The following is a 17,917-nucleotide window of genomic DNA, read 5'->3' as shown; positions in this document are numbered from 1 at the left end:
TTTATTTGCATAACATAGTTTGCACGCGCGTCTGATGCTTTTTCCGGAATCATTTTTCCGAATAGCGATATTATGCTGACTCCGACGAAGACAAGGACTTTTTGTATTTTCAGACAACACTAATAATTTTGCAACTAATAATTGTCTAAATATGCTAATATTTATATTCTTCCTTGCTGCAATTTTGTAAACCGTCAAAGCGTTTACAACAGAAATTCCTAGAAGGAGTTGAATGCCAAGTTTTCTGTACTATTTGATTCCTTTTCTAATTGTGGTGGCATAAGAAACTATTTGGTCGGAATAACCTATTTCCTTGATTATATTCAACAACAGCTAGTGGTTTTAATGTTGCGAACAAACGAAACGAGAGATCGTTCTTGAGACCACCGCTTGAACGACTCGCATTATTAAAATATCGATGGGAGCACCTAGCAGAGAACGCTTGGTACTGCCGTACGCGTGGCCTGACGGTGATTTCTTTGAAAACACTCGTGACTGAAACACACTAGATCTGAAAGGTGAGTTTTTCCACGTCTCTATCGACGAAAATAGTGTCAAATACACAGCCTTTGCACTCCCTGAAAGATCCTTAAAGGTTCTTAAAAGGTTCTTACAGGTTCCGTTCGACTTGCGCAATTCACTTGCCGTGTTTTAACGGCATGTGCGTACAGTGTTTCGACCTCTAATAACCAGTGGTGCTGTGCTAGCGTATCTAGATGATCTTATACCCGTGGAGAATGAGAGTGAAGCAGTCGAGAAACTGAGACAAGTGTTAGTGGCCGCGAGTGAATGTGGGTTAGTGATAAATTGACAAAAGTGTAGGTTTTTAATTAAATAAGTAGATTATCTCGGATACATTGTTGAAAGTGGACAGATTTGACCGTCGCGGCAGAAAACATTAGCAGTATCGAGATTTCCGGAACCCACGACGATCAAACAGGTACAGAGTTTTCTGGGTTTAACGGGATATTTCCATAAATTCATAGAATCGTATGCCGTGATTGCGCAACAATTATCGCAATTGTTGAGAAACGACGTTAAATTTGAGTTTGGATCGTCAGAGAAAGAATCACGCGAAAAATTAAAGAAGCCTTTAATTGAGAATCCGATACTTAAACTATATCAAGTGGGAGCCGAGACCGAGCTCCATACTGATGCTTGCAAAAAAGGGTTGGGCGCTGTACTGTTGCAAAAAAATGTCAGTGATGAGAAGTTTCACCCCATATACTATGCTAGCTGGAAGACGTCTCCTACAGAGGAAAAATATACCAGCTACGAGTTGGAAATATTAGTGGTGATAAAAGCATTAAAAAAATTTCGTGTCTACTTACTGAATATACCGTTTAAAATAGTGCCCGACTACAGTGCGTTTATTTAGACATTGAAAAAGAAAGATTTATGTTTGCGAGTGTTACATTGGGCATTTAATTGTACAGTTCGATTACACAATTGAACATAGGCCGGGCACGGCGATACGACATGCGGATGCTCTCAGTCGGAATGCAGTAAAAGTGTTGTCAGTGCAGGAAGGCCGAAGCGGTTTGATCTATCGAGTGCGCAAGGCCCAAGAAGATCAGAAGGTAAAAAAGATAATGGATGCAGTGTATGCCGAGAAGAGAAAAAACTTTACATTAGCGAAAAGTGGGTGTCATATCGCGAAATCGATAATGGCGAAGCGATAGTTGTGCGGAAGTCGATGCAGTGGGACATCGCTGCGTAGTATAGTGGTAGTAGGAATGTTCAACATAAAAAGACTTAGTAAAAAAGTATAAAATTACGAACTAATAAAGATAATGAAGAATAATGAAAATATAGAAAATATGGTTTGCCTGTCTTATAAAATACGTAAAGAAACTTTTTATATGTAGGAACAGTGCGAAACAGCTCTTCATTCAGGCGAATGTTATTATTCATACAATTTAAAAACGAAATATTGACTTTATTCCGTAATACATATAGTTTTACTTTGTGTCCAATTAAGTGTTGTTATTATTAGGTACTATACACGTTTGTATTTGCGAAAAATTACAAGACACGTAAAATGATGTAGAATAACTGTTTCGTTTGTTGCTTGAATTGTTTATATCTTTTTGTTATTTACAACACAAGATATCGAGAATCACTGATAATTAGGTACGGTTTAAAAAGAACAAATTAATGCACAATAAATTACTTTTTACTAAATTACTAATACTAATTACTAAATTACTAATTACTAAAAAACATAACTTTTTCCCAAAATTCATTAATATAATAAATTTCATTTCAAACTAATTATATACTTCAAATATTGTGCGTGTCTATCTGTTACCTAGTAACGGTAACATGTATAGGAAAAAACGCCGATTGACAGGTTAATGGCATTATACAGGATATTCGGTTATAGGCGTAAATAAATTTAAGGGGCGAATCTTCAAGCTAAAACAAAATGAAATTCAAGAACCTAATATTGCTTTTTCGGCTTTGCTTTTTAGTTATTTACAATTCAAGATCAGCCAAAATACCACTGTACGCGAGCAAATCTCCTTACACGAACGAAAGTAGGTCCGCCTAAGCAGCGGTATGCTCAGGGATCCTGAAATCGAACGGTACATGGGCAGCAGCTTACCTCGTAAAAGTCGTAGAGACAGAGAGATTATGACATTTGAAGACGTAAGTCATTCCGTACGACGTTTTGTAAGAAAAATCGTAGATTAAACATTATACCTGCCTACTAGATAAAATCCATAACAGTATATCGAAAACCACTTCATAGAATTTCCAAGTAAAAATGTTAATGTTTCTTCTAATCCTTTGCCTCCATAAATAATCAATAAATAATAGCACATATAAACAACGTTTATACAAATTTCATATACTCACTGCGACTGTCCCGTCCGCGAATGTCCAGACTGTTAACAGAAAAATCGTAACGAAAATAGCAATCGTTTTATATTACAGTAAATGTTCAATATAGCCTCTGTGTTACGCCGCGCGACTCTCTGCCTGGCCCAGGTCACACACCGCGGGCCAGAAGGACACCAGAGGTCCGCTCGTCCGCACGGCGTACCCTCATTATCCTTAAGCACCGTCCATAAATCATAGATTTACTAGAAAAGGTCCTTTAAACAAAACAAACATCTGGTCCCGAGGAGTTGCTAAACACTATTGTCTACCACGGCAGGACAAGGGAAAGTTGTTTTTTTTGTCACGCACGCGGCAACTTTCCCCCCATTAATCACTTTCTCTCGAGGGCAGTTAAGACCCTTCGTTTAACCAATTAAAAACGAAGCCTATTCCCTCACTCTCCTAAATAACATCGGCTCCAACAAATCCGATGGTCCCGTGCGCTGGAGGGACCGATCCTTAGCCTTCCACCGAGACAGCATCGTCTCCAAAAGGCACTGATTTCACATCCTTCGAACGGTCAACATCCTTCGAGCGGGTATACACACCCGCAGATCAGTCACTCACTCATCTCGTACATACGCACCAGTGTAACTATCCTCGTTATAAGTTGTGGAATAAACGGTGACCTAACTTACTACTGTGTAATATTCAATCAACCACCTCTGTTATCCTACCCGAAACAGGGGAACGACTACTTCGCGGCGTCGATTCACCGAATCGTAGCGAGAATTTACGCCTCTCGCTGACGCGTTTTCCTAGCGACCGCGTCTCTCCGCGATCGGTCGTAACACTCTGCTTTTTCTTAAAGTACACAATAATCACGATAAATACAACACGCACTATACACACTATACACACTACATACCCAAATCACTTGCATTGAAACTAAATAAAAAAGATTTAGAAAATAACAGAAAATGCAAAAATACAGAAAATAACTTGTATATACTAGAGTTGAACCAGAGCAACAGTTGGCCGCTAGAGGCAGCACTTTTAGGGAGACCAATGCAATATACAGGCGTGAGCATTCTCATATACTCTTTGGTATAAGTTATATATACTTCTTGGTCATGTACAGGATAAATCTATTGTATCACCACAGGCAAGGAACAGGATAAACTTATTATCCAATGTCTTTTTATGTTCTAGGATAACGGGGATATAGAGTCCCTTACCATTGCAGTGTCATTCCAAACGTTATCGATTGAGCATAGAATAAGATTACAGCGTTCGTAATGGTCGGAATTAGAATTAAATTATAATATGAAATTACAACTGAGGTATAGGTCAAAATATCGTATTATTGATTAAGAATAGAATAAACCGTACATGCACTGCGAGAAAGGTGCCCCACGGCTCAACAGCTACTTAGTCTTCCATACCATTTTAGTATCGGAAGCGACATTATCGATTCAGTATAGAATAAGATACCAGCGTTGGTATGGTAGGAATTATAATTAAGTTAATGATCGATCTTTTAGGTTGTTCCAAAAGTTTCTTTCGTTTTATAAGGAAATAATAGATGCACATCATTTTCTGTTCTTTTGGAACAAAACGGATCATACATAATTAAATAAAATAACTTTTGGGACAACCTAATATATTTAACATCAACCATTCAGACTCAATGACAGTAGCGAATGAGAGAATATTGTCAGTTTTTACGCGAACTACGGGACGACGCTATATGTAAATGTTTATATTGCGCATATGTAATTTCGTTATTCTGTATTGTGCGAAACGTGTAATGCATAATTGTATATAGTTTTGTTTAATCATTTAAAATGGGATGTCACAAGTTTTCGCGTAAAAGTCATTATAAAAAGTGTGTGTATACGAATAACACCACCAGTTTTCACCGTTTCCCTGTAAATAATAAGTGATAGATGCATAACGTTGCTGGTTAACTGTGCTTTAGATAATTGGAGGTTGAAAATGAATACCACAGAATTGAAAAACGAAAAAAAAAGAATACGTATGTAGTCGGTATTTTTTAAAAAGTAGTTTTCATCCGTCGTGTATATTGCGAAAAAATGCTATACCGAAAATGTTTCTACGCCAAGGTACAGATATGACCGACGAAAATTGTAACGTTCAAAGCAGTTCGATAACGAAAGAACGCGATGTGCAGGATAGTGGGTCAATGGAAATTAAAGAACAATGAAAGCAGGAGAAGAATACATCTAATATTCTTCGCTTGTAATTATGAGCATAATACGTGTAATACGATAATACGATAATACGTGTTCGAAGAAAGCAATCGCAAAAAGAGTATCTGATTTTGCTTTAATTTTCATACTGATGTTGCTATGTAAAACTTCCAAAAATACTTTCACATAGAACGAACGTAAGTTGTGTATGGCAATATATTACAGTTCGCCAACTTTCTACAATACAATGCGTGTTGTTTTTTTTATTTAATTTGTACTTTACAATCTGTCCAGCTGGACATTTGGTAAATTTTTCTAACTTTATTACCCCTAGCGGGATACCATCTTCGAGTTTGTCTATTTTATTTCTTTAGTGAGGTCAGTGAGATGTTTTCTTTTTAGTCTTATTTTTATATGGGTTTTGCTAAATAGATATTTGGTCTGGAATTTGTCAAAATATATTTAACGCGATAAAAATTATATGAATCAATATCGTATGGATATGATAGATTGTAAATTGAGTTCCTTCGTTTGATGAAATGGCTACCAAGAAATATTTAGATTTTCACCTATCCAGACAGATTATTAAAGGTTTTGAAGATTTAGGTGTTTTGGGCCATAGCACAGCTGTGGGTTGTCAAGTTCTTGTTTTTATCCTACCGGAGCTATTCACTAATTGAAAATTGGCTTGTTTTGTTTCGAAATCTGGCATAAAAAGGAACGATTTATCCACAATTTTAAATAAAATTTTAGGTGCATCGAATGAAACTGGTTTCAAAAGTGATTGTTTCCGATCAGGAATCAAATTAATAATCAGAGCATAACTGATATCAAACTTTTATTCAAAAACTTTCTTTTACAAGGAATGGCCGGAAAGTATACTTTCTTTTCAATTTTGTACATTTATTTAAGAATATACGGAATAATTTATTAAAAAATGATTTCTTAACGATCAGTAATCGAAGTAGTAATCAAAGCATAGCTGATGTCGAACTTTTATTCAAAAACTTTCTTTTACAAGAAATAGCCCCGGAAAGTATACTTTCATGGCGGCACTCGACAGCAACTAAGACCAGACGACGGTAGCGAAGTGGTTAGCGCCTTTGGTTGCGAACGTTCAGGACCCAGATTCAAATCCCGGCACCCGTAGTCCGATTTTCTCTTTCCACCACGTGCTTTGCAAAATGCAGAAGAAACAAAAAAGGAACCAATTCAATCCGTGCAAGTCTTCGGACGCAAAAAAGAAATAAAAAGCAGTACAGCGACATCTACACCAGCAGCAGCACTATGGCATATTCACCTCACTTTCTTTTCAATTTTTTACATTTATTTAAGAGTATGCGGAATAATTTATTAAAAAATTATTTTTTAACTAATGGATCCTGGGTTTCTTGGTCCAATATGATCCCACTGTGAAATTTAGAAAAAAATAAAAATACACGAGCAGCTTATAAATCATCAGAAAGGCACATACTGTCAAACACTAGTACGGTTTAGGTAAGAGAGTGTCGTCTGCATTGTTCACCGACAGTTGAACACACGGCTACTTTCTTTGAAACTTTCAATGATTTATTTGATAAATTAAAAACAGTAGATGCGCCCGTGATGCCAACGCAAATAAGCGTACGCTTTCACGATTTTATCCTAACACGGCGGATGATTCGAAAAAACGATTAGAATGGAAATTTTTTTTTTCTTTATGTTTATTAAAATTTACAATCAATTCTCGCGTTGAGAATTTTCAGTAAATTTTCTGGCGTGGCGCAGTAACATGGCTAATTATTTATAATAAGTTAATACTTATTATAGATAAGTATAATAGCGTATAGATAAGTATAATAGACATCGCGTGTGAATATTGATTGCTTAGAAAACTTCTTTTCCGTTCTTCGTATAATTAGTACACGTGATTATATTGTGCATTCGAAGAGTGGAAAAGAAGTTTTCTAAGAAGGCAATATTGACATGCGATGTCATTAGAAACGTAATTCCTTTATCTCTTATACCGTTGCACAGCTGCAGAGTTCAATTTCATTCTAATCGTTTTTACGCTTACATTAGTATAATTGTCACTCAAGAAGATGTTTTATTTATACAGTAGTTCTAGTAATGGAAATTGTATGCTTGATGACGATGCGCCATTAGCAGCGTAAGATATTACGTCACTGTGTCATTAGTGTAGTATCGTGAAATAATCGTGTAGGTTGACGATGAACTTGTACGAAGTACAAACTACATAGTGAAAGTACAAGTGAAAATGCTGACGGGCCAGAAGGGATGGCAAATTCCCATAAGACATCGGGCGCAGCGACGCGTCCGTGGCTCTTCCGGAAAAGGGGGTGCCTGAGAAGGCGAACATGACCATATTTGATCATGGACGAGTACAAAAAAAATACTTAACACTTAGCCGACCGAATAGGGAGATCTCCCTTTTTGACTTTATCAACGCCTTTTCTTTTTTTTTTTTTTTTTTGTTATTTTCAGTTATTGTTTACCTGGAATTGTTCCCAATAAATTGCGCCACATTTTCTGCTTTTATAAGTACAGTATGTAATAAAATACATCAATTTAGTGGTTTTAAAATTAATTTAAAAGTTACATTATCAGTTATGGCTAAATGAAGTTATAATCGAACGATATCACACTTTTTTTTTTCTTTTATTTATTAATATTTACAATCAATTCCCGCATTGAGAATTTTCAGTAATTTTTTCTGGCGTGGTGCAGTGACATGGCTAAATATTTATAATAAGTATAAGATAATAACTTATTATAGATAAGTATAAACGATACCACACTGTAAAAAAATATTAAAATGCATTATGAATTTTTAATTGTACCTATATTTTTTTATACTTTTAATATATACTTTTAATTTCATGTTTTGTACAAACAATATGTGAAGTCGTTTAATAAAATTATTACCGCAAAATATAATTGACTTATATTTTATAAAGATAATTGTATAAATAATTTTCAGACTTCTTTGTGTTTTAAGTAGTAAATATTAATCCTCGATACTTAGAAAATTGCGCGTTGGAAACGTATAGCTCGTTGTGGCGCGCGCGGTTGGCTAAGTGTTAAAAACCATGAGTTCATTCGCGATCCATATTTCCTTCCAAGCTTATTCCTCGTAATAAATACTACAAGATGCAATAAGAATATTTTTCCTTGGAAATCGCGCTCAAGATTAATGTTGCGGTTAACTTTTTTCAACAGATCTGCACTGATTCAAAGACTACACCTATGGTTTGTATGTTAAGCATTGTATTACGTAATAGAAATTAGTAGCGAAAACTTATGTTGTGTTGAAGATTGTAAGATTCTAGTATTTAATGAACTACCAGCACTCGCTTTAAATTAATTTACGAAAAGAGCTATTGATATCAGACCTCATTCTTCAGCCATTCCTCTTTTATCATATCTGAACCTTTCTCTGCGATCATTATAATCGGCGCATTGGTATTACCACTAACTATATTTGGCATAATCGAGCCATCTATGACTCGGAGTCGAGCAACTCCGTAAACTCGGAGCCGAGGATCCACCACAGCTTCTGGGTCCCAATTGGGCCCCATTTTACAGGTACCCGTGGGATGATATATAGTCATGGAGTACTCTCTAATCATGCATTCCCAGTATGGGTCGGTATACGTGGAAATATTTTTGCAAGCAGGGAATGGTTTAGGATTCATTTTGCTACCATAACGTCGAAACGCGCTAGTTTTACTCATTTCAAACACAAATTTGAGTGCTTCGATCAGCGTCGCTATATCTTCCGGTTGCTCGAAGTAGTTTGGATAAATCAACGGATAATCGAAAGGATTGCTGCTTCGAAGTGCGATAAAACCTTTACTTTTTGGTCTTAGAAGCATAGGAATCACGGACCATACGTCTTTATTACTAATTTCCCCAAACACGGCATCGTAGAATTTGTTGGTCAGTCCATGAATCTTCCATATATTTCTACCGCCGTCGGAGCACGCCCCTCCTGCCGCCAAAAGCAGTTCTATGTCTGGGAAATCGTCAGAACCGTTCACGAATTTGCTATTGATAAAAGCTACTCCTTCGACACCTCCTAGCAATGTCAAAGGACCGTCTCCAAAAATCGCATATCCTAGCATATCCTGAATATTATATATCCTGCTCTCCACCAACGCAATTTCTTCGTTCACCAAGAACGCAACACCTCCCACACCTACGTGATCTTGAAGATTATGACCCACTTTTAAATCCTGAATCACTGGTATGCCGTGTTTCAATAATTGTTCTTTAGGTCCGATTCCCGACAACATCAGCAATTGAGGGCTATTGATAGATCCCGCGGAAGCGATCACCTCCTTTTTCGCACGAACGCGCAACCTTTCTCCGTTTCTAACAAACTCTACGCCATAAGCCACTTTCGACGACGGATCTATTAAAATTTTCGTAACATGAGCTCCCATGACGACGTGTAAATTTTTCCGCGTCCTGATTGGTCGTAGAAAAGCCTTCGCCGTGGAACACCGTCTGCCATGTCTGATCGTCCCTTGAGCAACCATGAATCCAGTGTGTCGTTTTCCATTGATATCTCTGTTTTCGTAACCCATTTCTAGACCTGCTTTGATAAACGCAGTGACCAAGGGAGTGTGCCATGGCGCTTCTTGAACGGTTAGGTAACCTCCGGTTGAATGATACGGCGTCTCGGCGTGGAGAGGGTTTTGATTATCTTCAGATTTTTTGAAATATTGTAGCACATCGTCGTAGGACCATCCGGTATTGCCTAGCTGTTCCCACGTGTCGTAGTCTTTTTTGTTACCACGAACGTAGAGCATGTAGTTTAGCATGCTGGTCCCTCCGATCACTTTGCCACGTGGCCAGTTGCATTGACCTCCTTCCATCGCTGTGGACATAATTTAAAGTGAAATACAGCGAAGACATTGTCAAATATCCACGTTGATTGGTTATCGATTCGCGTTAATACCTCTTTCGATTCGTCAATAGATTCATTTTCCGATAGGAATCGATTTACTTGCATTCTATATATACACTTATTTCAGTTAAAACGCGTATATTTTGGCAGAGAAAAGAAAAAAGCTGGATGAGAAGACAGAAAAACTAATGGGTTGTTCGTGGGTTATCCGGAGGCGTTTAAAACATTTCGGTTTATTATACAAAGATACAGATTGTATGAATATGAATAAAATCAAAGAAACGCCTGCAGGAAGGCAATCGTGCGAAGACGTTTTCTTCGAACCTACAAAAGGATTACAGCAAAATGTTTGAAAAATGAGCAGACTCGCCGAGAAAAACAGCTCATCGATAGTGAACATTTTCGAACGAGAATTTACAAAATCAAACGCAGTGTGCAGTGCCCAAAAGATCCGAAAAGACAAAAGGGAGAGTATGAGCGAACAGATATATAGACACTTTGTGAGTGGCAATTGACACAAAAGAGAAAGCTAAAAATAGAAAGCAACTTTTGTGTCGACAAGATAAGGATAAGTGGAAAAATACAGTGGATGAGAAAATAGATTGCATATTGAATAATGAGAGAAATCGTGAGTTACAGAAGAGGAGGAGAAAGGAAGTGAAAAGAGTTGCTCGATATTTCAAGAGGGCAACAAATGGAAAGTAATTACATGGACTATAAAATGAAACCACGACGTTAATTGGATTTGCAGACGTAGAATGAATAGAGAGCAAAGACAATAGAAAATCTAATAGTGGATATCTTTTCCAGTTTTTCACAGGTTCTGTGAGCTGGGGCTTTAGAAAACATATATATTTTCGACTTCTTTTTTTGCGTAGAATCACCCCCTTTCCGCTTGTACCACCATTTATCAACCACCCCGTATATATTGCAAACATTTTGGAATCTCATTAACACTGCAGCGAAACACAACTATAATTGCGATTAGTAAAATTTGAAATAGACATAGAAATATAATAGAAGTTACAAGATATTACCAATTATTATTCAATATTATACGAATAACCGATTATTTACTGTATTAATAAGCCACAATTTGTAGTGAGACGGTCGTTAGCACTAATTCTATGTTTAAGACTATCATTCATGCTGTATATTAATTTTTCACTGAGTGTATGTTCGCAATAAACATCTTGTCACTTCCACATACATTTACTGAATGGCCTCAAATTTTAATATTATAGTCAGGATAGCCGTATTTCATTATAGTACTAAGGAAATTTTAAAAAGTTTCGTACATTGCACATCACATATTCATGAAAAATTTTGTGCCAAGTGTTCCTATACTTTCGCGAGCCACTGTACGTGTACAGGGCAAAATGATTTCTTTAGAAAACAGAGCAACATGTGCAAAAATTTTATTCTGCAATATTCCCGATTTATTTTTCACGAGGAATCGCTCTTTGGCCAGCTATATCATTGTAGCCTATGATACCTCAATGTAGCTATATGATGTCTCAATCCTTTCGAGACTGTCTAAAATGATCCTGCCTTTTCTAGCGTGAAATGGAATGAGGTGATTTCCACCACCCCTATGTTACTGCGTAATACTTCTTGCTTGCATCTTTTGGTAGTTGTATCGACGATAGTAGCAACAAAAATATTCCGGAAGCATGCATCTATTGAAAATGAAACACGTAAAAAAAAGACGACAAATCTAAAGAACAATCTATACGATAAAATATACCATTGCCAGATCCAAAGACCGAGAACATATCAATTCCTATTTTCATTGAATTTGAGCAAAGATGTTGACTTACTTTTTTTTATCGGCATATATTCTATATTACATTTTATGGAAAATATAGCGAAGAAGCTAATTAATTAATGAGATACGAGCATAAAGTATAGATAATATCTTTATCACGTCTCGTTATAGCGGATCTCACTGTAGATCGTAGTCTCGATGGAAAAATTAAAAAAAAAAAGTAAAAAGAAAAATTTTTATTCTATATTTTCGACTTCTTTTTTCGCGTAGAATCACCCCCTTTCCGCTTGTACCACCATTTACCAACCACTCTGTATATGAGAACAATCAGAGTTGTTTAAAAATGATTTGCGGTAAAACGTTCATTCACCGCACGAAACATACAGAGTATCGCTAATGTCTATCATATCAGTGTTATCGTTGAGCAGGGATGTCAAATAGTTTCAACGATTCCACGTCTATGGTTTTTGCGTGTGCCGCGTCCGACTCAATGTTTGTCCTTTTTATTCTCTTTTCTCCTCTCTCCCTATCGTCAGTCCAACTGAGACTTTATATATTTACTGTAAAAATTAATTACCTCCTCGTTGAATGTATTAATTTATAGAGACTAGCATATATGCGGTACTTTGCATAATTGGGACAGCCGCTTAATCGGATCAAAGGATGCTAGTTCCAGTGTGTCCCAAATAACCGAAATTCACTATAATGCGTTCCAAGCGTGACAATACTATGTATCTTGTGTCGTTTTAATTTACTTATTTCGACATAAAAAGTAAAACATTGTTTTTAACTATTTCTTCTATAGTTAGATAGATGCTTATTATCATGATAACAAGGCATTATTAAATATTATTTACCTCGACAGAAATTCTTATTAGGTTCCGTCTTGTATTTCCAATCGATTTGGGTTAACTGCAGATTAGCAGCAAGAACAGGAATATCATAGATTTCTGATCCATCACCACCTGCTTCCAAAAGGAGCACGTTCCAATCTTCTATCTCGGACAAGCGATTCGCTAGGACGGATCCTATAGTCGTGTAAATTACCATTATTAATATGCGTAGCACACAAAAACTTACAAATACTTTGAAATCAAAAATTTGAAGATTCATTTCGAAAAGGTGAAGGAAGAGATGAAATTTGTTGAAATTACGACGCAGAATTTGCCACAAACCTAATATACGTTTCATCGATAGATTTGTCGAAAGAAAGGAATTGTCAAATTTTTGTCTTAATTGATCATACGAGTAACAACGCGCTCATTCTCGTTCGTAAATAACGCGCAGATACGCTTATCTTCGTTATATTTTTTATTAGATTTATAATCGAAAACGTACCTGCAGAACCACCGCCTACAATTATGAAATCGTAAGACGACATTAGTGCTCCGGAAGGGACATTCTTCGCAGCGTAATCGTCAACCGCATACTTGATATATAAAAACATAGTTAGAAGTATCCAGCACATCGATTGGGTCAGTCCTGATGTCATCCCCCCCAAAGCAATGCTTCCCACATCCATTTTACTTCTATTCTTGCGATTTCTTTTTCATCTATCTGTAATATCAAGTTTTGCCATATTATTTTATATGATACCTTAGTTTGCAATCTTATTCACGAGATAACATCAAGTAACAAACAGTTTTCAATAAACATATTTATCTGAGGCTAATGTAACTGTAATCGTGTTTTGTCTACATTAAATATATGTATTATACATGAGCGTTACGTAGTTATTTATAAAGTTATAAACTTCACCTATTTTTAAGACCTTGACATATAATCAAAGTCAATGTTGTGAACAACTTTCCTCATACATATAAATGCTATCTTTAACTGCCGGCTTTGGTTTCCGAGGTATTTGCAAAAATATATTCGATACTCTACATGTGGTATTTTGCTGTTTATAACATGTACGTTATTAGTCTGAGGTATTCTACAGTACACACCATACAGCTCTAACATTGTTTAATAACGATAATATAATATAGAGTTTAATATTGTCTTATTATTTATTACCTAAACTTATGTCACGCTGGCGTTATCAACATATTCGGTAATTATGACAAGTTGTTAAATTTCTTTGTTCGATTCTGGCGTATGCGGCTGCTTTACGGCGGTCACAAGTTCAACCCTTAACGCTCCAAGTGTACCTCTCAAGCACCACCGATGTGCGGCGATCTACTCCAAGTGTGTCTCTCAAGCACCACCGATGTTCGGCTATCTACTCCCAGTGTGCCTCTCAAGCACTGTAGACAAAGCCGATCAATATGCATCAACATATTGTTTTCTGAGAAAATCGTTGAAATGGTGGCGGAAATTGCTCTTTTGAAGACTAGAAACAAGCGTAATAAATGCTTATATACTTTACAAGATTTCTCAGGAAAGGAAAGGAGAAAACGCTTTGTCACACTATAAGTTTGTCAAATTATTAGTGAGTCAACTCCTAAGTAACTTTCGGAATAACGATGTGTATGGCAGGCCTTCCGGAACAGATAACGAACAACGTTCAGATGGCAAACTCCATATAATAAATCAGTTGCCGAAAGGGGAAAAGAAAAAATGTCTTGTTTGTTCACTAAAAGGAAGTAATGCGGTAAAAAAACAAACAGTTTTCTACTGTGAGACCTGTGAACGCAAGCCCAGTTTGCATCCCAATGAATGTTTTAAAAAAATCCACACATTACTTAATTATAATTCATATAAATATTGTAATCAAAATTATATTACTTCTGAGATGAATAAAGATTGTTTTGAATCACTTTAATATTATTATTTATAAGTCATTGTAGCATTTAAAATCTGACATTTAAAAATTTGTCCGTCGAAGTACGATGAGAATAAGATGCGGTTGTCGGTCGATATTCGCAATTAAAAGTCGGAGCGTTAAGGGTTCATCTACCCTAATCAACACTGATTTACTAAAAGGATGATCCAAGATCTAGATTGAAATTTTCTGTTTCGCCTTTGCATAGATTAGTGTTGGTTAGATAGCCTATGCCACAGACAAACCAAGAAATCTAATAATTTGTTATAATATACATACAACAATACCGGCGTAAATAATACTAGAACTCTGTGTGTGTGCGTGTGTGTATTGTGTAATACCTTCTGTCAGAAGTAAAATACAGTATATTATGGGATATATTTTCGCAGATGTATATTTCGAAAACTAAAACCGAGTGGTGATTATACAGGGTAGAGCGGTAAATGTAGAAGAACCGAACAGGTGATGATTTGACGGGAAAAAAAAGAAAAGAATCGTATGCAAAGATTAAAAGCAATTTGGTAGAAATTCAAAACACTGGCAAATAAAAAAGTATTGAATAAAATTACAAAAGACGTGAAAATGCTACGAAAGATACCAATGATATGGAATTTTCGAAATATTTAGCCCTTTGTGGACGGGAGCAGACGAGAGACATTAGCACGCGCAGTCGAGAAAATATACACGTCGATTATATTATTTTCATCGATATTTAGTTCATCATCACTGTCACTATCACTAGAAATATTGAAACGTCTGAACCGATTCCTTGCTAAACGCAGTTCGTTTCCACTGTCTGAAGCACCGTCGTCGTCTTCTATCTTGTCAGGTTCAAAGTAATATTCGTTATCATTACTATCACTATCAAACATGTCTTCTCTGTATTTTCTAGGTATCGTGTATAAGGTATTATAAAAAGTATAGAAAATATATAAAAAGTTTGCTTATTCGTCTGACAATGTCATTGAAAGACTGAAAATCGCTCGAACGCGTCTCTCATCCTACATCGCAAGTTTACGTTAAACGGAGGATAAGACTTCATCACTAAAGATCTCTAATTTTCTTTCGTCAAAAACAAAAACTGTTCAGTTCAGAATACCCATGCGCATATAAATACGCATAAGATTACCACTCAGAAAATTGGACGTACGCCAGCCACTTAATAGTAAGTGTTTGCAACTGTGAACAGATTCAGGCGACTATATATGGACACGCGTCAGTAAAAACACGCAACAGTAAAAAAAACTTGCTAGATTCACTTTTATTTATATCCATTTTTTTTACGTGGAAACCAATTATACATTGTGGAAAGACATGGAACCGACTCTAGCAATCAAAAAAACCGGATAGGACCTGGCCAAGGTGTACCAGAGCCGTGTCAAAATACTTGTAAATCATTCATACGGAATATTCTTCTCATATCAATATAATAAACACGATTCAGAGAGGCAATCAAACGATGACAGACAATGACAGACAATGTCACAGCCGATAATAGTTATTCTGTGCCACGTACAATCATAAGAGTAATTAGAGGTATTATCTCGAATATAAAGAGATCACCTGGTTTTCACCTTATTAATGGGAAAATCCTAAAAGAATTATAAACAAAAGTGATCATAGAATGCAGTGCTAATATCCAAGCAGGGTAAGGATCTGCAGACAGCGTCTTACAGATCAAACTCGCTTCTTTCAGTAATAGCAAAAATTATGAAAAAAGTAATTTACAATCGTCTGAAATCTATCATAGAATATAGAATAACAGATAATTAACAGTAATAATAACAGATCATCAATTTGAATTGAAGAATGAACATGCAAGCATTGGACAAACACACGGAATAATCAATGAAATATATATAGATATATAGAAAATAAATTGTATATGAATAAAGAAAAAGTCTTTGACAAAATATGCTCTATATTGGACAGTTACAAATCGTTAAGGCTCAATTCCTCGGAACCTGCGCTCACGAAAATGGGAATATTCCAATATAAACGCTTGCTACTACAGTTTTTAACGTCGCTCGCCGTCTATGATTATTGATAATTAGACGAAAACGTGGAACAGTTTGGCTACCGATGAATTTTGAATTTGACGTCACGTTAGACAAAAGACGATTGCTGAGAAAGCGAGCTCGTATTTTCACCCAATGATTTCATGTCCTTGCGCGTTCCTCAAGCTTCGAAGTAAACAACCGAATTCGGTTCTGGTCTCACATAGAGCTCGGTTTTCTCTTTTGTTTCTTTTTAATAACTCATATCTTGGGTTATGCTCACTTGAAATTTAATTAGAAATGCAATTCTTTATTCAGAATACATTCAACTGTCAGAATGATTACCGGATTGCAGTGAAATTGTTCACGTTCTTACAAACATGGAAGCCCCTTTTTCTATTCCGTTCGATAATTTTCATTTTTAACGTATTGAACGTTTTCTTCTATGTCGTACTGTAAAATTTATTAACAAACACTTTCTACAAATTGATCGCTATTATCTGATTTTGGATCGCTCTGTTGTGAATATGTCGAATCTAAGAACAAGAAGAGCAATTGAGATATAACAAGACATCTAACAAAATTCATTTAGATAGTCCAGTTTACAAAATAGAAATTAATATGACCCTCGTAGCAATGCTTCTATATGTGGACATATGATATAGCATTCTAGAGAATAGCCACATATCGTAGATGAAGTCACAATAAGTGAGACGATATAGGTGAAGCTATAAACAGAAACGAAGAAATTCGGGAAACCTGAAAGTTGCAACAATGTGGGAGAAAATGTGCAGCAATGTAGAGGAAGATGTGCAAGAATGTGGGAAAAGACGTACAACGATATAGAAAGATCGGAAAGATTAGAATCGCAATACGTCCGAATCAGCTAGCAGCAAAAGAAGAAGAATAAAAAGTTACTTGAAATAGTAACATGTAGATTAACTTTTCATTTATGTTATAGGCTACATGGTCGAAATAATTTCGCCTCAAGTTGAAGACGACTGAAACTGATGAAAAATCAAATATTAGCGGAAATACGACAATTTACAGAATACAAGACCACACACGCGTAAACGATGATGTGATTACGCGCGATAACACTAAATGCGGTGTAAAGTAAAGCAGTAGATGCTTCCTTGGCGATAATCGCTTGGATACTGAATTACGAGTAGTAACACAAAGCATTAAATATGTAAAACACACGTGTATATATAATGCATCTATAATTTGTCTATGATTCAAGTTCGCTGCTTAGCATTCCTCCATGTTGTGTTTATATAATCACTTATTACGTCACTAAGGACATTGCTTATGCATTTTGATCTAATTGCTGGCTAATTAATCAATATAATTACATATTTTGCGAAGGATCTTCTCTCGAGCTATGACACCTCTGTTATTCAGAACGGAAGAAGAGGACAGAAGACTTTGCAC

At 36.1% G+C, this 17,917-nt stretch overlaps 1 protein-coding gene across 17 annotated transcripts; it reads right to left on the bottom strand.

Annotated features, from left to right (window-relative positions):
• Positions 1-5,860: 5,860 nt before the first annotated feature.
• Positions 5,861-17,667, bottom strand: LOC117160783 (glucose dehydrogenase [FAD, quinone]-like). Of its 17 annotated transcripts, none has more exons than XM_076622573.1 (5): positions 17,551-17,663; positions 13,739-13,968; positions 13,058-13,276; positions 12,577-12,747; positions 5,861-9,921 (listed from the first exon to the last, which is right to left on the bottom strand). In XM_076622573.1, exons 3-5 carry the CDS (start codon positions 13,239-13,241, stop codon positions 8,426-8,428), a joined length of 1,851 nt encoding a protein of 616 aa, XP_076478688.1. In that variant the 5' UTR covers positions 13,242-13,276; positions 13,739-13,968; positions 17,551-17,663; the 3' UTR covers positions 5,861-8,425. The 17 variants fall into 17 exon arrangements, with proteins under 17 accessions (XP_076478688.1, XP_076478683.1, XP_076478684.1 ...); XM_076622568.1 differs by having other exon boundaries at positions 13,739-14,054; positions 17,402-17,650; XM_076622569.1 differs by having other exon boundaries at positions 17,402-17,650.
• Between the last annotated feature and the right edge of the window lie 250 nt (positions 17,668-17,917).

Source organism: Bombus vancouverensis, chromosome 11 (assembly GCF_051014615.1).
Source record: "Bombus vancouverensis nearcticus chromosome 11, iyBomVanc1_principal, whole genome shotgun sequence".
NCBI classification, from domain to species: domain Eukaryota; kingdom Metazoa; phylum Arthropoda; class Insecta; order Hymenoptera; family Apidae; genus Bombus; species Bombus vancouverensis.
This window is presented reverse-complemented; position numbering and strand designations above follow the sequence as displayed.

Coding starts and splice junctions, on each gene's coding strand:
- LOC117160783 (XM_033341788.2), bottom strand. CDS start 13,241: ATGGATGTGGGAAGCATTGCTTTGGGGGGGATGACATCAGGACTGACC. Junction 12,748..13,057: donor TGTAGGCGGTGGTTCTGCAG/GTACGTTTTCGA, acceptor ACACGACTATAG/GATCCGTCCTAGCGAATCGC. Junction 9,922..12,576: donor TAATAAGAATTTCTGTCGAG/GTAAATAATATT, acceptor TTATGTCCACAG/CGATGGAAGGAGGTCAATGC.